The sequence below is a fragment of the Labrus bergylta genome, chromosome 1, assembly GCF_963930695.1.
Source record: "Labrus bergylta chromosome 1, fLabBer1.1, whole genome shotgun sequence".
Lineage (NCBI taxonomy): Eukaryota > Metazoa > Chordata > Actinopteri > Labriformes > Labridae > Labrus > Labrus bergylta.
Window position 1 is genome coordinate 24,340,374 of NC_089195.1, and position 20,942 is coordinate 24,361,315.

At 39.5% G+C, this 20,942-nt stretch overlaps 3 protein-coding genes across 4 annotated transcripts; all 3 read left to right on the plus strand.

Annotated features, from left to right (window-relative positions):
- Positions 1-1,832: 1,832 nt before the first annotated feature.
- On the plus strand, positions 1,833-4,488 carry hemgn (hemogen). Of its 2 annotated transcripts, none has more exons than XM_029276157.2 (5): positions 1,833-1,887; positions 2,002-2,073; positions 2,455-2,545; positions 2,983-3,602; positions 3,919-4,488. In XM_029276157.2, the coding sequence occupies exons 1-5, from the start codon at positions 1,848-1,850 to the stop codon at positions 4,029-4,031; spliced, it is 936 nt and encodes a 311-aa protein (XP_029131990.2). In that variant the 5' UTR covers positions 1,833-1,847; the 3' UTR covers positions 4,032-4,488. The 2 variants fall into 2 exon arrangements, with proteins under 2 accessions (XP_029131990.2, XP_029131994.2); XM_029276161.2 differs by having other exon boundaries at positions 2,455-2,533.
- A 313-nt stretch (positions 4,489-4,801) lies between these two features.
- Positions 4,802-8,328, plus strand: trmo (tRNA methyltransferase O). Its single transcript, XM_020628896.3, has 6 exons — positions 4,802-5,022; positions 5,249-5,400; positions 5,968-6,142; positions 6,616-6,773; positions 7,179-7,787; positions 7,898-8,328. Exons 1-6 carry the CDS (start codon positions 4,934-4,936, stop codon positions 8,113-8,115), a joined length of 1,401 nt encoding a protein of 466 aa, XP_020484552.1. The 5' UTR covers positions 4,802-4,933; the 3' UTR covers positions 8,116-8,328.
- Positions 8,329-8,894: 566 nt separating this feature from the next.
- spag5 (sperm associated antigen 5) lies at positions 8,895-20,466 on the plus strand. The gene is made up of 25 exons (XM_020628614.3): positions 8,895-9,025; positions 9,476-9,518; positions 9,628-9,750; positions 9,830-12,030; positions 12,149-12,335; positions 12,496-12,612; positions 12,841-12,933; positions 13,027-13,161; positions 13,886-14,005; positions 14,107-14,199; positions 14,428-14,562; positions 14,652-14,745; positions 14,859-15,006; positions 15,180-15,230; positions 15,675-15,849; positions 16,939-17,072; positions 17,438-17,606; positions 17,861-18,008; positions 18,252-18,483; positions 19,280-19,412; positions 19,509-19,589; positions 19,673-19,822; positions 19,932-20,006; positions 20,099-20,179; positions 20,274-20,466. Exons 2-25 carry the CDS (start codon positions 9,480-9,482, stop codon positions 20,343-20,345), a joined length of 4,986 nt encoding a protein of 1,661 aa, XP_020484270.2. The 5' UTR covers positions 8,895-9,025; positions 9,476-9,479; the 3' UTR covers positions 20,346-20,466.
- Positions 20,467-20,942: the final 476 nt, after the last annotated feature.

Below are 20,942 nucleotides of genomic sequence, written 5' to 3' on the forward strand. Positions count from 1 at the left end.
TGTGTGTGTGTGTGTGTGTGTGTGTGTGTGTGTGTTTGTGTGCATCGGTAGCAAAAAAGCTCCTTCAAAGCAGACGTGAGTGAATGAGAAAAGACCCTCAACATTTCCCCCACAGTGCTGGAGGCAATTTTCAGTTGAGTGCTATTTACTCTGCTGGACGGCCTCTTTCTCTGGCTCAAACACACACATCAGTGCTCAATGTGCTATGAGAAGATTGAGAACACGCCCCAGAGATGCTCTCCATGTGTGAGATAAGATAGGTATGCCCCCTTCTCTTTAAAAGACAGGATTCCTTACTTCATCTATCGGCTTCTCAATATTGTAGTCTTCCCAGAGGCAGGGGTGGAAGAGTACAAGAATATTGTACTCAAATAAAATACATTTTACTCAGGTCGAAAGAAATGACCACAAAAAAAAAAGAAATTGGTTAAAATGTAATTTAAATACCGAGTACTTTTCTATTTGAGGGGTTGGGGGTGGTTTGAAAAATAAAATATGATATTTCCCTCGTGCAATGCAACAATAAAATATGAATCTCCCACCAGGTTGTTTAATTAATGAAGACCACTAGTAGCAGTAATTTTGGGTAAAAATGTGGAATCTTTACTCTCACTGCGTGCTCCTGACTGTCATGTGGTACGCATTAGCCAATCATCTGGCCGGCTTCACATAGTTGATGAAAAGCTTGGACTTTCTATTCTGCCTGTTTATTTTAACTCAGTTACAGATGCTATATAAAATGTAGCAAAGTACTGCCCTTCCCCTAAATATTCTGAATATTTAGGGGGAAGAATGACTGATTCTGAAAACTACTCAAAGTAAAAATACACATAAAAAAAAACTACTCAATTACAAACACAAGTAAATGTATTCATTACTTTCCATCCCGGGCCAAGAGGACTTAAACACAGTGCTGTAGTAAAAAAAAAAAAAAAAAGGGAGAGGAACAGTCTGCTATCCCTCCATCAGCTCTTGCTGTCTCTTTGCTGGTCTCTTTCTGTACATGTGTTTTCTGAAAGGAAAAATCTTACCCCCCTTTATTTTGAATGTCTAACGTGCAGCTCATGATGAGTCTTTGGCTTGGAAAAGAAAAGAAAAAAAAGAAGAAGCTGTTTCACCAGGTTGCTGTTAATCACCTCATCTGACATCTACCCTGCAGCAGCCGTGACAGACTAATAAAATAACTATTTGAAAATAATCAGTCTTGTTGACTGTGATCTCATTTGCTTTTTTTAGTTCATTTAAAGGCATCAGTAGTGATTTCGGTCTATTTCATTAACAGCGGAAAAAAAAACCTCCTCACATGAGCTTCAGTACTTCTTATTCTGTATTTTCTGCATAAATTCATCTATATGAATCCACTTTTATTTCTATTCCTGAGATATTGAGAAAACCAAGTCCCCCCCTCTTATCAATTTAAATCCATCTCATCGTGTTGATCCTGCTTTAACATGTATACATTTGGCTAATTTACATCTCATTCTGAACCTTGTTTAACTCTTAAAAAGCTGCTTTCCTTCCAACAACATCTGGAAATTTAGACATGAAGAATGTATCTCAATTCTGTACTTTAGCCATTGCTAAGCAACAGCAACGTTTTTGCTTTAAGCCTCCAGATAAACGTGCATAGAAAACAGACGAGTCCTCATTTTCTGCTTATTCACTAGTTTAATTAAGACAGCAATAGACCAATAAATTTCCCTTTAGTGGTGAGTTATAAAATCCCACCTCTGAATGTATTTCCTCTTTTATCCCTATTACACACTGCCCACACATCACATCAACTTGCCTCAGTCTTTTTTTTCTCTCCTGTTCAGCACTGTGCCAACTCCTCCAGCTTTACAAATATGATAAGACCAGAGCTGCAAGAACTCTTCCAGCACTATGGTAATGTTTAACCAGATAATTTTTTTAGGGGTGGGAATAGAAAACAGTCACAGGTTTCTCTGTCTTCATTTCTGTGCTTTCCCGCCATTAATGACTTGAATTCATTCATAGCAGGACTTACAATGGAGGAGACCTTGCAACAAGAGAAACAAGAGTCGGACTATAAAAATCCCAACGAGGACCAAGGTGAACTTTTAATGTTTTCTTCTATCCTTTTATATTGCGTGCTTCAGCTTTTATGCTGCACCGCTGACTGAGTCAGTTATTCATTTGCACACTGTATGGTGTTTTTCTTTTCAAAGAAACATATATTTTAATCACCTAAGCTGCATTACTACATAAAAAGAAAGAAGTTTAGTCTCTGTGTAACAATATTTTAATCCTAAGGGTGAAAATGTTTCTGTCAAAGTTTTGCAGTGTGAAACTAAAAAGATAATAATGTCCACAAAATGGACATCAGACTCTCACATTTTTCAGTCATGCGTTAAAAAACAACCCAGCTCTGTCTGTCTTTAATTTCACACTGTCTTGTTACATTGGTTTCTTTGCACGGGTCTCTGTTTATAGGAGGGATCGGTCGACGGTTGCGGGACAGGGATCTTCTCAAGAAGAGGAAGGCTGAAGCAGAAGAGAAGGAGACAAACCAGTGGGTTTTTGGGTAAAGCGATAGAAAGGCACAGCCAATGTCAGATCTGTGACTTACAGTTACAGCTAATATATGTTCATTTAAAGTTATACATAAAAATTCATGAGAATTCTTAAAATTTAAGTATGTACCAGTGCAAAAATGTGTTATTGCAGCTGTAAGAAAGAATGGAAATTATAACATGATTGAATAATATTTTGTGATATTGGGATTCTTCAACAAGTCTTGCATTGTAAAAGACTGTACACTACAAACTAAAAACATTATCAGCGGCTTATCACTCTTCTGTTTTATATTGAATGTGTAGCAAGAGGGAATCAAAGGTTGCATACTCTGGTGTTTCTATTGACACCGCATATCGAGGTCAAGGACTTTGTACTATTGGCTTTGCCAGTGTGTCACAAAGAGCTTTCAACGTCCTGTTGATTACAATTGTTGTCCTGTTTTAGGGCGGAAAGTCCGAAGAAAAGACAGAGCGCTCAGAACAAGAGTGGTTCAAAGAGTAGAGGGAGGCCCAAGAAGAACGAGCCCACAGCAGAGATATCTGTCAGTCAGGACAAGACAGCAGTACCTCAGGAAGCTCCTGCTGCACTGCCTGAACCTTTCGTGGTCATCCCAGATGAGGCATCAGGCTTTCTAGAATCACAACCAGCCTCTGTCCTCGCCGCTCCAACTCCTCTGCCAGTGTTTGGATCCATCCAAAACCCTGTCTTTGCTCCTGCTTTGACTCCTTCTGCTCTACTTAATCCAACTACAGCCATCGTTCCTCCCTCAGTTCCTGCTTCCTCTCCTGCCATCGTTTTAGAAACGGCTCCAATCTCTGTCCCAGATTTGGCTCCAGCTACTGATACAGATGCTGTTCAAGTCCCAGTCTCAGACCCAGACCTGGCACCAACTGAAACCCCTGCTCCAGCTGCGCCTCCTGTGGCCCCTCTCGAGGTGCAATCTTTTTACACAGGAAGACAAGGCAGGGATGGCAGAGTGGCCCTTAACCAAGTCCTGATTGAGGACTTGGGCCCAGATGAGGATGATGACATCTCTGTATCACAAGAACAAAGAGATGACAAAGGTAATAAAAGTTATGTTTAAATTGAAATAAAATTAAAGGATGTGGGGGGTCTGATAGCCTAGAGGTTATGTCGCACGCCCCATGAACAAAGGCTGAATCACTCTCAGCAGCAGCCGTGTGCTCGAATTCGACCTCACACCTTTGCTGCATATCATCCCTCACTCTCTCCTCCCAACATTTTGTCCTAACAAATAAAGGCAAACATGGCCCAAAACATAGATTTTTTTGAAATCGGAAGATGTTGAAATATAAGCTTAATCATAAGATTGTGGTTAAATGCTTTTGTATTTGTCTTAATATAAACTGTCTGTTTCAGATGTGAGTGGAACACCATCGTACAGCACACCTGAAGGAAACAAAATGTTCTCAGTTTCAACCTTGTCCTCGCAGCCTCCTCCACAAGAGTATCTCCCTGGAAATTCACTTTAATTTTCTAAACCACTCATTTCAGATTCTGCCTCACACAAAGCCAAACTACATCCTTTTATATCAGGGTTTTACTGATTATTATTTTGTTTAATGTGCAGCCTTTTTTTTTTTTTTTTTAAAAGAGAACAAACTATTTGAGCATTTTCATCACTCATTTAGTAAATTTATGAATTCAGAACTAACCTGTGTGCTTATTTATTCTGGTTTTGCTTCAAGACGAAGCTCATGAATTGTTTTTTTTTTAGTTTGCATCTAAAGCTTTTGAAAATGTTATAAATCACCGGTAATGATGACCTTCTAAATGTAAATTGATTTATTTGATTGAATATGTTTTCACCTAATAAAATACACAGCTTACAATCACCTGCTGTCTATCTGTATACCTATTGGGACATCCAATGTATTGTCAATGAGTAAAATTTAAACATAAAACAATCGAATAAATCGATCAAATCTCCGCGTTGCTGTGTACGACTGTTGTGTTGAAATAAAGGTTTTAAAAAAAACAAAAAAACAGATTGTTGTATGTGCTGCCCTCTGCTGGCTTAAAAATGCTTTGCTCCTGTGTGTTTCTCAATAACGTTTTCATATGTCTTATATTAAATTGTGTGTGTTTTTATTTTATTTTAGATACGTTAACGAAACAATAGCAACATCGTGATATGGCAAAAACCAACAAAAATCTGCGTTTCTAATGTTTTTTTTTAGATTTATATATATCTTTGAAACGTTGTCACGTGAACTCTCAACAACAGGAAGTCCGCAACACACTTCCGCATAGGTAGACTCCCACATGTTTCACCAGCCTGAAGCTCTTGAGGAGACACACTAAAACTAATTTCTTTAGAGGTGTTATTTCCCCCCCTGGTTTTTTATTTTTTTTATTTTTTTTTATCGCTAATATGAGTCCTCTGTGTGACAGCTGCGTCGAGAACATCAATAATCTCAATCAGCAGGTGTCTGTGATGAGGAAAGAAATCAAGAACCTGAGGTAGGCTGTGTTCACAACATCGCAGCATGTAAACAAGTGAAGAATCAATCTGTTGAAACTATGTGTCTCCTCGGACATAAATATCATCACCTTCACATATTTAATTGATATACCATGCGATTTTTTTCCCCCTCTGTTGCCCTTTTTTCTTTGTTTATCACAACACTTCATTTGTACATTTCAGACATTGTACTTATTTACTTGTCTTCCTTTTTTTTCCCCACAGGGAGATGTTGGCCAGTGCAATTCGAGCGCATCGCAAACACATGACATCCATTCAGTCTGCTGTGTCAAACATTAAACTGTGTGAACCAGATGAAGACCAGACAACATCACCACCACCTTCATTAACATCACCTCAGGCCGCATTGGAGCAAGGTAGTTGTGTGAAAAGCTACGTGCAGAGTCTACAGTAACCAGAACATCACCAGAAATCCTTTCAGACATTTTTCCCATTTTATAATCATATAAGTTGTTGTGGAAATTCACATGATTGCTTCAAACTAAAATGGATTCAATTTAACTTTGTCAGAAATAGTGTTCTGATACTTTACTGAAGTACAATAATACATAACTCCCTATGATTAAAAAGTGTCTGCAGTAAAATTGTGTCATCATAAAAATGCTGTGAAAGTATAAAAGGTGACCAGCTCAGAGAAATTGCTTATGCTATTAACATAACATTATTATTACCCATGCACTAAGTTCAAGTAAGTGCAGCTCATTTTCAACTATCCAATTTTGTAAAGGACTGTCAGTAATTATTCATTTTGTTGTGAACAACTTTTATTTTTCATGTATCAAGTGCAACAGACTGAAAGTACGGAGTGGCAAGAAAAACGAAATGATTTCAGCAGTTTGTCATATTTGCAGCGCAGTACTTGAGTGATGTGCATTGCTATGTTACGCGACTGGTAAGACTTTGGGTTACTATGAACTTTTCAGGATCCATCCAGACAGTCCCAATCGGATACATAAGTTCCTGCTTCTCTGTGAAGAATGGGACCCCCAGACAGCCCACCGTATGTGGCCCCTCGAGGGCAGAGCTGCGCATCCAGCAGAGTGTCTTCAATAACCCTGAGCACGCTTTGGTGGGCCTCGAGCAATACTCCCACGTCTGGTTGGTCACATAGAGTTTTTCTTCTCCTAAATCCACAGTCTTGTACGATTGGGAAGTCTGTAACCCAAAATACAGTATGAGTAAAAATCTTAAGTTGTTGCTGTCAGATTTAGTGACCCCCTGTCACTTTTACCTAATTGATGTTTTGTGTTCAATTTTAATGAAGGATTAGTTCAGTGCATCTTTTGGGAATTATGTATTTATGTGATGTCAAGAGTCTGCACAAAACCATTTATATTTTTTAATTAAATTGCACCACATATGACTTTAACACTTTTCAAACCATTTTTAGTACCATTCTTTTTTTTCCCTAAGAAGAAGTAAAGGTTTTTGGGGTTATTTCTTCGTATGCTGCACTTGTAGGTTGAGGATCGAGGATTTATTTCCTTGCTCAGTAGAACCCTAACAACCCATTCATGCCTCTAAATTTAATCTCATGGGACTTGTATGTTTTACCAATTTGGTCTTCACAGGATTATCTTCCTCTTTCACAAAAATGGACACCTGAGCTACAAAGCCAAAGTGAAGCCTCCTCGACTCAACGGTCAGAGAGTGGGTGTGTACTCCACACGCAGTCCGCACCGTCCAAATGTACTGGGCCTAACTCTGGCAAAACTCGATAAAATTGTTGGTAAGTATCAGTTAACAAGTGTGTCTCTTTAATTGTTAACTGTGTCATGTCTCTTTTTGAGGACAATGTAAATCTGTAGCAGAATGTAAACAGTTTGTTTTTTTTCCCCCAACTCTTTTTGTTAATTTTTTGCAGACAGAATAATATGATGTCACATAGAAGTAAATCAGAACATCTGCATAGAGTAAAAACAAAAAGCCCCAATTAAACAGAAAAACAAAACAATAAAATCATAAACACACATTTACCCTCCCAACACCCACCCTCCATAATGTAAACATTTTAAGTAAAGAAATACTACAGAAATGAATAAAATATAGTATTCCATTTGTATTGATATTAAATAAACTAGAAGACTTCATGTTCAGATTCATGTAAATTCATTCCCACCTTTATTTTTTTTAGGAGATACAGTACATCTGTCAGACATTGACATGATTGCTGGCACCCCAGTCCTGGACATCAAACCCTACATCCCAGAGTATGACTCCCCTCAAACCAGGATGGTTCTGGACTCAGAGTCCTGTGATTCTAATAAAGACCAACTACATTCAACTGCTGTGTCACTAAATGAGACCACAGGCAAATTAAAACTCGATGAAGACTCGGAAACAGATCCTCAGTCAGGTCTAAAAACTGCAAGAACTGACAAAGAAGATGACTTGGGAACTCTCCTCTCAAGAGAAAAATCTGAAGTAGATGTTCCGGTGTCAGATTCCAGAGTTGGTGCTCAGTTTGCCCTTCCTAAAGTCCTGCAAAGTGTGCTGGAGGAGGTCAAGACCTTTGTAACCCAGGGGGAAGTTTGTCAGCTGAGTTGTGCGAGTGAGGATCAAGTTTTAGAGTCGCCAAAAACTAAACCACAGGAGTCGACTTCGGACCGCCTCTGCTATGGAGAAGAGGCCTACAGCACCATTGCCGGCTGGATTAGAGAGCCTCCTGTTGGAAGTCTGGATGTGCGTTTCACTCCTAATGCTGAGAGGGAGTTAGCAGAGTTCCTTCCTGCACACCTGTCAGGTAAACCAAATTTACAGATTAAAATATGATCAAAGCGCTGTTGTAAAAGAGTAGTACAAGTAGCATAACAGATTGCTGCCATTGGAAAAACCAACTCTCATGTCACACAGGAGGACCCTCTGACAGTAACAGACCCAGGTTCAAGTTTCTACAGGGTCCAGAAGAGGCTGCTGCTGCCATCAGAGGGGTGCTGTCAGCAGACCCTCGCTCAGTCTACAGGAGGACACGCTGCAGAGACAGACTCTTCTACTTCACCCTGGATACAGTCGACATCACCTGCTGGTTTGGACGAGGCTTTGCTGAGGTGTTGCAGGTCCGACCTTGTTGAGCAACACGTCGCCTGAATGTCAGAAACAATTCCACTGAATATATCCATAGATGTTAGTTTACGTTCTACTAAATGTTCATCAACTCAACATTTTTTCATGGAACACTCGTGTATTTTAGGAAGAAGATGGATCTTGTTGACTTGGGTAAAATCAAGTCACATGGAAAAAGCTTATGAGTTATTAAATAAATCATATTTGAAATAGAAATGCTCCATCATGTTTTGTACCTCTTAATGTGTTTTCACTGACAATAAGCTGAAAAGTTGCCAATGTGTTGGGATACAAATTTAAATGAATGTTTACTCAGAATTGTAAATTGTCAAAGTACTTCTCATGAGCTATGCATGGATTTCATTCCTGCCGAGTAAATCTATATTATTTAAATAGTTGTAAACGAATTACTTTTTGGGGCAAAACTTTACCATTCTGGTGTAGCTACCTAAAGCATTATCTATCACAATATTATATTTACCTAATTTACACTTTTTTTATATTGGATGTTGACCGTCAGGAAAAATAACTGAATGGACATGAATGAGAGGACTTATCTGTTTTTTCTTGCAATTTATATATTCGTATTACTGTTTTTCTTTACTTTACCAAAGTGACCACACATAACTTCAGTTTTAGCTCGACTGTAATGTAGTTTACGCCGCATCATTGACGACGTGTCCTGATGTAGTGCCATTGACGTCCAGGTGGGGGGGCAGCAGTGTGCATAACACTATATGTGTGCTCCCAATTCGTCTCAACCGAAGAAGAAAAACGGACCAATAGCAAAAGGGACAGTTTTGTTTTGAATGAAACGCGGTTGACGGCAGCTCGACGCGACGTTTGTTTATGACGTTAACGTTGTTTTATTCTCCTCTCTTTTGACTTTGGTTGAAGTTGGCAGTCAAAATATAAAAGGTAATATACTTTTAAATGATTTTAACTGCTACATGGTTTACTTAAATGGTTAACTTTTCATCGCCTCTAGTTTTTGTAAACTTATGTCAACGAACGGTAGCTTCCCACTGGTAACACTAACTCTTTCCTAAAGTAGATTACTAGTCCACTTTTTGATTATTTTATAAAGAACTAAATACGAAATGATTAATTATTTTTTCCATGTGCATTTTGTCTGGTTATAAGTACACATTAATGCGCTAAAACGTCTAACATTACCTCTGGTCATCTGCCTGCACTGATTGAACATAATGTACTTTAAAATAATATCTTCTTATCTATCCTGCGATTTAACATGACGACTATACACAAACTAACTTAATGCAGTTGAAACAACTCAATGCAGGTAAGTTCAAACAAGTTTTTGAACAGGTTCAAACAATTATGTGTCCCCATTTCTTTGCACTCCAGAGTGATGTCCTCAAGAAGTTCAGGTTCCAGTGGGGAAGGCTTGGTAAGCGTTTTTTCATCCACACCTTTATTATTATTATTATTATTATTATTATTATTATGAATCTATATTCAAACAAGGCAATGATTGTGTGTGTGTTTTTTTTTTTTAGCCTTTGAGCAGAGAGCGTACCCCCTTGAGAAGTCTGGATAACGAAAGGCTCCATCTGTCAACACCATCATCAAGGGTCAAATCAAAATCACTTCTCAATAATGATGTGGTTAAAACAACAAAGGTGGGTTTAAATAATTCTTCGGAAATTCCCCTGTTGGTTCCAATCTCTTTCCATTAAATACAGTCATTCTTATCAACAGGCTGATGTTCCTTTCTGTGACCAAGAGCCCCACTTGCCATCTCCTCCCACAGCAAAAGACATAAAAAACTATCCGTCCACTTCTGATATGACAACTACTGACACGGCTTGTGGAATTGGAGATGTAACATTTAAATCCTTCATCTGTCCAGGTGGGGAAGTTGAGATGGCAGGTTCTTTATTGTGTGCAGAAGAGAGTATTATTCTGCCCAAAGATCAGGATTTTAAAAATTATTTTGAAGCAGAAGATACTGTCCTCTCTGAAAGCATCATTGTTCAGTCAGGCAGTGACCAAATAGATCACCACTATTACAAGCTTGAGATGAACGATGCTTCCTCGGTTGAAAACAGCACACCAGACTCTGGAGACTCCGATGACAGAAGTGCCACACAAGATTTACAAGTAAACATAACTTGGAAATCTTTTGTCTGCGATGGTTGTGAGGTTGAAGTTTCCGATGTGACCGGACTACGAGACGAGACCGTCCCTCTGCCCTGGGAACAGCTCGGTGAACCTTTAGGAGACGTCAGTGTAAATCAATCAAATCTCTCTGTCTCTGGTCAGCTTTTTGAAGCCGAACATGCAGAGCATCCCTACTGTAGCAGGGAAAATGGCGCCTCCGTCATCACCAGCCTCTCTGAAACCACAAGTGATACTGAAAAGCCCGAAGGTGGAGTGAGTAACCTAACTTTCAAATCTTTTAACTGCACTGGAGGTGAGATTGAAATTCCAGAGGGCACTGAACCTGTAGAAGAGACAGTTCCTCTCCAAGCTGACCAAACTGTGATATGCAGTGAGTCATACAATTATGGGCCAGATCCCAGCATATTACCTAATGACCAAGACATGCAAAAGAGTGACGATCACTTGGATCATCTATACTGTTATACGGAAAATTCCCAGTCAACCCCACGTGATGACCTCTCCATTACACAGGAACCAATCAGTCTTGATGCAGTGAGTGAGGTTAAACAGCTCAGCTTGGTGCTACAAGATAGCCAGACTGGCAGACAAAACGGCTTTACATCTGACTCTTTAAGTAGTGTAAGATTTGAGGCCGAACAGTCCAATGGCACCGGATTGACTCATTTGACGTCCTCTCTGCCTGAAGATGAGGCAGTGGTCTACCAGTCACTGGATGTCCAATTTGTGCCAACCTCTGTTACACAGGATCAGATTCAAGCTAAAGAAGAACAAGATATTGACCCACCAACTCTAAGTTCTTCTACTTGTAACAGATCTTTAAAAGTGTTGCAGAACAAATCGGTTATCTGTCAAATGCAAGAAACGCCAAAAAAGGACTCAAACCCTGAAGACGTTGCATTGTTTTCAATGCTTCATAAAACCAAATCTCCTGACAGCAGCCATCTTGCAACTTCAGTCGAGGCTCCTATACTTGCAGAAGTGCATCAGGAACACTGCTCTGACTCGCCCTTGGGTAATAGATCCAATGGCTCCAGTGAGGCAAAAGACAGCGCTCTTGGTTCATCTGAAAACGCTGTTCTTTTTAAGTCTGCTGAAAAACCTTCTGCAGATAACCTCCCTGACGTTTTCAAAGTGCTGTCAGAGTTTCCCTCTGTGGCATCAGCCTTACCGTTTGGATTCCTCAGTCCTGTTGTTAGGAGAGCCTCTCTGCTTCTATTGAAGGCTCGTAAGGACACTGAGAGCCACAGATTCTTAGCAGAAGATTCTGTTCTCGAGGGGGAGAGGAGTTTCTTGGCTCCTGTTAACCTCAACCCGGCTGGCTTATTGGCAGAGAATTTGGAGAGTCCCATGCCACGCCCTCTTTTGAACTCTACAGCACTGGGTTACAAGGCCAAGCCAGACCCACTCACGGAACCAGACGAGGATGTGGATTTGAATCCTGGTGCAGCTCTTCAGCCTGAAGTAGAGAAGCTGGTTCCAGATTTCCCTATGATTCCAGATGGTCCCCTTCAGCAGCAGCTCCGGCAGATGGCAGAGTTTCTCTTTTTGGCATCAGGAAAAATGGGCCCTGCTACTGTGTCTGCTCCTGTACTTCCTCCACCTGCTGTTTCAATCCCGTCAACAAGAGCTACTCCTACGGAATCCCACAGTGCCTGTGTGGGAACAAGTCCTATGAAACAGGTAGACCACAGCGTCAATACATCTGGGAAATTTGAAAGGAAGAGGGAGTTCTCTACAGTCGATTCTTGCACTCTGACCGACCCTCTCTTGTGGAAGTAAGTGTCCAGTCTTGAGAAGCTATATGCAAAAATGTTGGTTTTCTGATTACAACATGACTAATTCAGCTTTGTGCGTTGGTTTATTTTGAATCTGCCTCTTCCTCTTTCTTCACAGTGTACCTCCAGGAAGCATTGAGTGTCTCCCCAGAGAAGAGCTTGAGCGGAGGTTAAGGTCGAGCATGATCATGGTGGAGGCTCTGGTGCAGCAGTTGTCTGCAGCCAGGACTTCTCCCTCTGCAGGACCTGCACCCTCAGACCTCAGGGAGAAACTAGTGCAGACAGACCACACTGAACTCAGTCAGGTAAGGGCACATTCAGACACTTTTGATAGGCGGAAAATGTAATATTTAAAATCTTAAGTGCCGTACTTTTTAAAATTCAATTAATCATGATATCTTGATATTCCTTCAATTCGGCAACACATGGATCTTTTAAACGCCACGATTTCTGTTTTAAATTTAGACCACAATGCACAGAGATCTGTATTTGGAGGCTCTGAGGAGGATCGGTGAGTTGGAGCTGGGAGGAAGTTCGCTGCAGAGCCTCATCACCTGTATGCAGGACATGAAGGTCACCATGGTAAGACACAACAATCACACAACACAGGTTCTGTTTGGCTCACTTTATTGATTTAACCTTATCAATAAAAGGCTCTGGCAAGTTCCTTTTTTTAGCACTTCACCTTTACATAAATTTAGTGAAATTATGTTGAATTCAAAATATTCGCATGATCTAATGTGGGGAAAATATGGCCACACATGATGTTGATTTCAAGAAACAGGTAACTATGTGTATTCGTCCCAACAGACTTCTCTGGGTTGTGACACCGATGCTGCTCTCACCAACATGAAGAAAATAGAAAACGTTGTCAGAGAGGATCATCAAAGCCTTGTTTCTCATGTATGTAAACAAGTCTCTTGTACTTCTGTCAACCCAAATGCATGCTTTTATATATTAATCTCACAGTTTGTGTATTATGTCTGTTTTGTTCAGTACGGTCAGATGAAATCATTGTTTGAGAAATCGAAGGAGACACAGACGGTAATGATGCAGAAGGTAAAAGACGCTTTTCATCAAAGAGATGACATGAGGATGCAGATGGAGGAAGCCTTTTCAGCCAAAGAGGCGGTAAGCACAGTTATCTTAGTAGTTCAATGTTGGTTTGGTTTTTAAGTTCTTACACTATTTCAATCTTTGTTCAAGTGGCATCACTGAAGGCTGCATCACGTGTTTAGTGTTTATTTTGCCTCACTGAAGTTGGAATGAGCTTTTTTTTTAGTTTTTCATTTTTGTGGGAGAGATACAATAAGGTAACTCAAATAAGGTCATTCCACAGAAAGATTTTGTATTAAGTTTGTTCAGACAAAACCAAAGTAATTTAATGCAACACATGCTTCAGTATTATACTCATTAAAATGTAAAACAAAAAAAAAAAGTTTGGTTTTAAAACATGCTGTCTTCTTTGCATTTAATTGTTGACATGCGAGGCTAACACTTTAAATATCAGTGAGCCGTGGTGGTTCTCCATCTCCTAGTGAAGGTCTGGTGTTTGCGGAGCCTGAAGCGTCAAAGCTTTTTGTCACAAATAATAAGTCGGCGATCTGCCAATCACTACACAAGAGCTGACCCTTACATTCAAAAAGTAACAGTAACCATTTCTCTACATTATGTTTTATTCAGCAGGATTAGTAGTTTTCTGTCTTTGGACTTGCAAGTGCAGAACTGATATTGTAGTCTAATGACACTGCTTTCCAAAGTCAATCTTTGACATGGTTATATTCCAGTGATTCTTTTTATTAGATTCTTCATTCCAGGGACGTTACATTTGTGACTCGTTTGTCTTTTTTTCCAGGCCTTCAGTGCGATGGAACAGCTAAGGACACACAGTGCTACAGAAATCTCAGAACTGGAGAAGATCGTTGGGTCACATCAAGAACTGTTAACTGTCCTGAATCAGACTTACCCTAAACAGGTACTGAGAGCAGGCAGAGAGCAAACATCCATCTTGGAATCTAACCAGCATAACAATCCATCGGAATGTGATTGATGTCATTATTTCTGCTTCTGATACAGGTTGCATTAAACAGGGTCTACACTGAAATACTGGACTCTGCCTATGATGTTTTGTCAACAACCAAAGAGGACCACTCCAGTTTAATGAAAGAAGTAAGCTCAGCATTTCTTTTTTCAGAGACTCAGACTAACCCTGTAGGCATGGAGCTTACCTTCTGTCAGTGTTTTTTGCCAAATGTTACAATCTGCCACTGTAACAAATGAAACATTCTTACAAGCTTTTCACATTCCCGCTATTATTGCAGTATGATGTCTTATATTTGAACACTCATGTACTCTTTGTATTACTCTACCTCCCTATGTGGCCGACCTCTTTGACAGCTCTGCACAGTCAGAGGGCTTCTGCAGAGAGCCGCTCCCCTTCTCTTGAAGCTGAATGAGAAGGCTGCTGCTGCTTTGAGAGAGCGAGATGAGCACATTGCTGAGAGAGACCAAGCTGTGGAAGAGAGAGAACAGGTCTGTCGTCTAAACTTAAAGAAGACACTTGTTGTCCTGCTTTTCTGGCTCCCGATCCCAAAGTTCATTAGACTGTTTCTACCAAACAGATTGAAGAAGAATGGAACCAAGCTAACTTAAATCTCCAAACTGCCAGAGAACAGATTAGTGATTTAAATCTGCAGGTGACAATTCTGACCTCAGGTAAAAACAGAAATATATTTGTTTCTTTACAAACAGCTGCATAAAGTATTTTTTTTCTGCCTTGCCATCCTGTAAAGTTGCTTATATATGTTTTTCTTTGTGATAAATTCCAGAGATGGGTGTGCTGCGTGAGAAGTTAGCAGAAAGAGACCAAGAGAGGGGTCAGTTGGAGAGGAAGGTGACGGAGCTTTCTGCTACTGTTTCCTCCTCTTTGGCCTCGTACACCTTCCTGGAGCAGGCCTTTGCTGCTGAGACCACAAAGTATGACCCCGACACCATGCTGTATGCTGTGGCACATGTGCTCAGGAATATTGTCTTCTTTTTTTTTTTTTTTTAACTACTGACATTTTTTTATGGGGTGCTGTTTGGAAGACGAAAAAGAAAATAAATATTGAACCTCAGAAGTCGGGTACTAAAAACTGTTGTTGTTTCAGGTTGCAGCAGTCATGGAAGGACATCCAGCTTTCCAAGGACAGAGTGAATGAGTAAGCAGGCACTGATTTGATCAATTCATTAGAGATTAAATCAATTACTTCAGCATGAAATGGGTTAAATTTAGGTATTACATGTATCGGTATGGAGAAACAATTCTCAAGAAAAGTTTATGTTATCGCTACAATTCTTGTTAACTTCATGTTTATTTAATACATTGATTGCATTTACACATAAATCAGTTTTTTTCCTATTTTATTTTTTATATGCTCTGTTAAATAAGTTAGGAACTTATTTTTCTCTCAGCTGCTGACAAACACCCTCACAGTTGTCCATTTGCAGAACACGACGTAACAAGCATCCCTTCAGAAGTTGCAGATACATAAACCTGAAAGCAACTATCTTATCTGAGAGCAGAACAACTTCTCTCTAAACAAATCTGCAAATACGATCTGAAACCCTGAAACGTATTCCTCTGATTGTTTTTCTGCTTCCAGGTTGGAGGGCTGGCTGGCTGAGTCGGAGCAGCGTGTGTGTGAGTTGAGTCAGGCTCTGGCTGGAAGCGAGGAGCAGCTTAGTCAGCTGCAGGTCTTTTCACAATCCCAGAACGTGCAGATCCAGCAGCTCCAGGATGTTTGCACACAACTCAGCGGCGTCCGGGAGGAGAACGAGGTTTGCTTTTGTATACATTATGCCATCCTATGACGGCTGCCATTGTCACATGATGATCAATGTTTTACTACACCTGTCAGTGGTTCTTATGTCGGGACTCCTCTCTTAATGTTTGGGATACAACCAAGAATCCTCTCCTCTTACTGCTCGTCTTCTCTAAAGAGACTGAAATAAATCATAAATCAAACTTTATTGATTTTGCTCCTTTCAGGCAAGTTCGAGTGCAGTTCAAAGTGTTTTACAAAGGGAGCGTTTAACATGACTGAAGAAAGGTAGAATGCTAAGAAATGATTTACAGACTAATGCACACCAATAAGAATTCAATAGAATAAAAGATGGATTATTAGAATACATTAAAATATTAATGAAATAGTGTTAAAGATAGTTTAAAAAAAAAAAAGGTAAATGCCACAAATTGTAAAGAATATGACATTAAAAAAAGATAAATATAAATACCGGTACTACAAAAAACCCCACAATTAAAACACTAGTCTTAATTTAATCGCAGAATAGCATGATAATATTGATAATAAAGTAAGTAAATTTGATTGATAAACATAAAATGCAGAAGTACTACTGTTCGACCGTCTCCGAGTAAAACAGCTGAAATCAGCCTCACCAAACGATTGTGTTGTGGTTTGTGGAACAGCTAAAAGGGGAGGACCAGAGGATCTAAGAGAAACTATATAAAACTATTTCTGAAAGGTAGTCTGGTGCAAGGCCGTGTAGTGCCTCATAAACTAGAACAATCCATTTCAAATCAATACAAAAACTAACACAGTGTAAAGACTTTAAAATAGGTGTAATGTGTGTACCGGTACTCCTTTTGGTCTTTGTCCGTACTCGTGCAGCAGAGTTTTTGTGTTAACTGTAGCTGATTTAAATAGACCAGGAGAGCGTTACAATAGTCTAGCCTGTTAGTTATGAAAGCATGCATTAGTCCCTAATTACTCTCAAGCAGTAAAGGAGGAGTGCTTTCATCATCATGTGTTTTGAATGACATCACTTCTTCAGGTTTATATACTCAGACTGCTGTTAGTCAGGGGATTCAGGGTTTAACTTCCTGTTGTCCGTGTCTGTATGTCTCAGTTCTTACAAATGGAGAATGAGCTGGCGAGGGAGCAGATGAGTGAAAGTGAGCGTGGGCTGAGGGCCAATCTGCACGGTCTCCGGGAGAGGAACCTCCAGTGTGAGGACCTGAAGAAAGAACTTGGTCAACTTCAGTAAGTCTAAAACCAAACATGTTTAATATCTCTTCAAGGTGTTTGTCATTAAAGATGACAATAAGATTAGTTTACCTTTTCATTTAAGATATTTTGACAAAGTTGGATTGGATTAAGTTGGTTGCATCTGTCGGTTTCACAACATCACTTGTGTCTGATGGATGTAGCAAAAAGCTTTTTTTGAAATGTTTTGCTTTGAACAGAAAGTTCTTTGCAGAAGGTAGAATACTTTGTATTTAGTTAGTGGCATTGGATCAAGCTAAGTATTTATTTGGGGGAAGTCACTCAGCTATAACATTAACAAAATGGGTCCTAATCATCGTATAATAAATGCTCACCTGTCATCATTTGTGTTTGTGATTCAGGCTTGAGTACAGACGTTTGCTGGAGGAGCTGGAAACCACAAGGTCCAAAGCCAGTACAACCCAGCTGGAGCTGCGAGAGAGACTGGCACAGGCCATCACTGAAATAACATTACTGCATCACACACTGCGAGGACAGACCAATGAACTGCACACAGCTCTCAATGAACAGGTAGCTCATAAGAACAAGATGAATAACATCAAGGAGTCACCACATTTTGTGTAATTCAACTACTAGTAATAATCTTAATGATAATAATAAATTTGTTTTATATAGCGCTTTTCTAGAAACTCAAAGCCGCAATAGAGTACAATAGAGATTTCAGTTTTACGAGAGAAGCTTCAGGTTTCTTTTTGTTATAGTAAAATAAACAGTACAGAAGTGGCCTGTTACATAATGTTGATGAAGCGTTATCTTTCCTTCAGACACCAGAACCAATGAAGGGTAATAAATCTCAACTGGTCCACAACACGGAGCGTCGTCATCCCTCCAGCTCGTTCGTCGACAGCATCATGGTTGCTTTGACTGCTGAGAAGGAGGAAGAAGACGTTGCTGAGACGCCTCCTGCAGCAGGTACTGCAGCTGGTCTGCATGTTCTTAGAGAAATACCTTTTCAAAAATGTATTTGCTAGTTGTTCATGACAGTTAATGGCTTTAAAGAGATAAAAATAACTACTATCACAGAAAACACTGCACCTACGACCTTGAACTTGTGGTACACATCTTGAACTCAGTTGAGGGCGGGCTTTAATGTTTTAACGACTTTGGCCAATGGCGATTCTAAGCTGTAGCTCACTGTCTCTCCAATCATCTCAGACCTGCCTCAGTATGAAACTCTGTTCAGCCAGACGAGTGCCTTCACTCGTATTGCGGCCGTCACCCCTAAAAAGATTTTAAATGCAGTGGAGTTTGAGCCCGAGGAGGACGAGCAGAGCGGCGAGGCAGAGCTGTTTGCTGACCTGAGCGGCACCGTCACAGAACTCATCAGCAACATAACGCTGCTGCGAGAGCGTAAAGAGGCTCAACTGGAGGAGCTGCACAACACCATGTAAGTGCTGCTGCAAAATGTAGATTTTGTGATGAAATAAAAATGATCTTACTAGACATTGTAAGATCTAGAATCACTAGAATCCCTGTCCTTGTCTAATAACGGCTAGGTTTTATTTTCCATCACTGATGAATGAGTTTAATTTCTGGGATTTGTTAGTAACTGCTTTGTTTTCAGAGCCATGGGGATGTCTGAAAATGTATTTGATTTTTCAAACGATCATATCCAAACAAAAAACTTAATAGTTAAACACTTTCATTAAAGTGTTTGGAATTGTTCTGCCTAATAAATGAAATAAAATAAATATCTTGACTGTGAACTGTCAAAACAGCTGATCTCTTCAGCTCCAAACTGAACAAATCTACTTTTCTCTACAAGTCTATAAAGCTCCCGGAAAGGATAATTGGCTTTTTAAAGAGCTTTTCTCAGCCGACCAATGGTCTAAAACCCAAAGATGGTGAATCAGTTCTCTTATTAGACACTTAAAGAAGCAAAGCTGCTCAATTTTAAAAACTGGAAATGAATGAGATTTGCAGATGTTTGTTTATTAAGAACAGAAGGAAAAAAAAGGTCAAATGGGTCTATATGTAAAACAGAAGTGGCAATAAAATGTCTTTTTAAGTATGAAGAGTTCTGAATTTATATTGGATAGGGCTACCACATAAAAGGAATGAATGTTTTTAGTAACATTTTTTCTTTTTTACAATCAGAAAGAGCATTGTTCAATTTAAATTTAAGGTGATGTAAGTTGTAGTTGTAGATTCTGTCAAAAAACAAATGTGACTTGTTGTTCCAGCTGTGTCCTGCAGAGGGAGCAGCAGGCTGCAAACAGCAGTCATGAGGCTGAGGTGTTGGAGTTGAAGCATCAACTTAACCGTCTAAACAACCTGATGGAGAAGGGCAGCCAGGCTCTGCAGCAGAACGCTCTGGTAACAGAAGTGTATATCTTGTTACTTTCAGGAAGGTGCCGACTGAAAGGAAGTAGCACCGAAACATTGCTTTAAAAACTGTTTCTCTTTACACAGGACGAGAAAACTGTGATCAAGTTGATGTCAGAAATACAAGAGGCCCAGGAAATGCTGAATAAACACAAGACTGACAGTAATGTAAGCATCTAAATACATATTTTGTTTTTAAACCTCAATCTATTTGGCTGAAAGTAACACTTCCTTTTTATTATTTTTCATAGGAATTGCGAAAGGAGGTGGTTGAGCTGCGTCGATCTCTCCAGCAGTCCAAGGTGGAGTCTCAGTTCCTGCGGGGGGAGTTAAAGAAAGCTGGTGGCCAATCAGCTAACCCTGCACTTTTCATGGAGGAGAAGATCCAGCTATTGAAAGAAGTATTTATTTTGTCTTATAGTGCAAGATTTCTAGGATACAATATATGTATTTTAATTCTTTTTACACTGTGTATAAGACAATACTTGAGTTCTTATATTTTCCCCTTAGGTGGAGAGACTGAAGTTGAGTCTTCAGGAGGTGGAGCAGGCCAAAGGTAAACTCCTTGAGAGAGCAAAAAGACATGTAAGTACCTGCTTATTACAACGTGGTAGTGACTGATTGAACTGCCCTCATGCCAGAATTATATTATTATATATATTTTATTTTTGTCACAGCAAATCATCCATCAGAACAACCAGCAGAAAAGTGAAAATGAGCTCCAGATGTTAAATAAAATGATAAATAGAGTCCGAGAGGTGAGAGACGCTTTTCATTCTGCATGTTTTAATTTCCTCCAAACACTGCAGAGGTGTGTTTTTATTTGTGTATAATGACTATTTCTCCTCATAGACTCTGCTGTCTTTGCCGGAAGTCGTGGAGAATTCTGAACAACTCCAACAACTTGTTGAATACATCGGCTGACATGTTTGTTATTGTTCTCTGTTAATTGTATTTATGTCTCTTGTTTGTTTTAGTTTGATCTCGCTGTCATTTTAAATATATTTAGTATGATTGAAATAAAATGTTAATGTCTAATAGATAATCTGTGTTCCTTTGTGTGTTTTATTATTTCCATTTCAGGAGCAGATGCAGTGATAAACAACACAGATGTTTTAATCTGCTTTTCATCAGAAATACAGGGATTTACTTTAAATTGCTCATGTATATATTGTTTTTGTTTGACACAGTATGCTGAGAGCGCAAGTGTGTTGACACAAGCTGGATCGTGAATGTAACAAACGGGGGTGTAGTGCATTTCTTTCTAATATAAGTGAAAGAATTCATCATCTTGACCCAGTATTGTCAGCTTGTAGGCAATGCAGTGGAGAATCCCATAGCTCTTTGGTGTTGCTATTTTGTTTTTAGAGATGGTAAAAGAAATGCAAAACATACAATTTAGTACAGAAAATGTTTCCTGTCCTTGTGCTTTTGTTTTTCAATGTTTATTTTCACCAGTTATCAGTAAGCATAGTTGCATTTATTTGAGTTTTTAATTAAATTAGCACTTTAGGCTGCAGA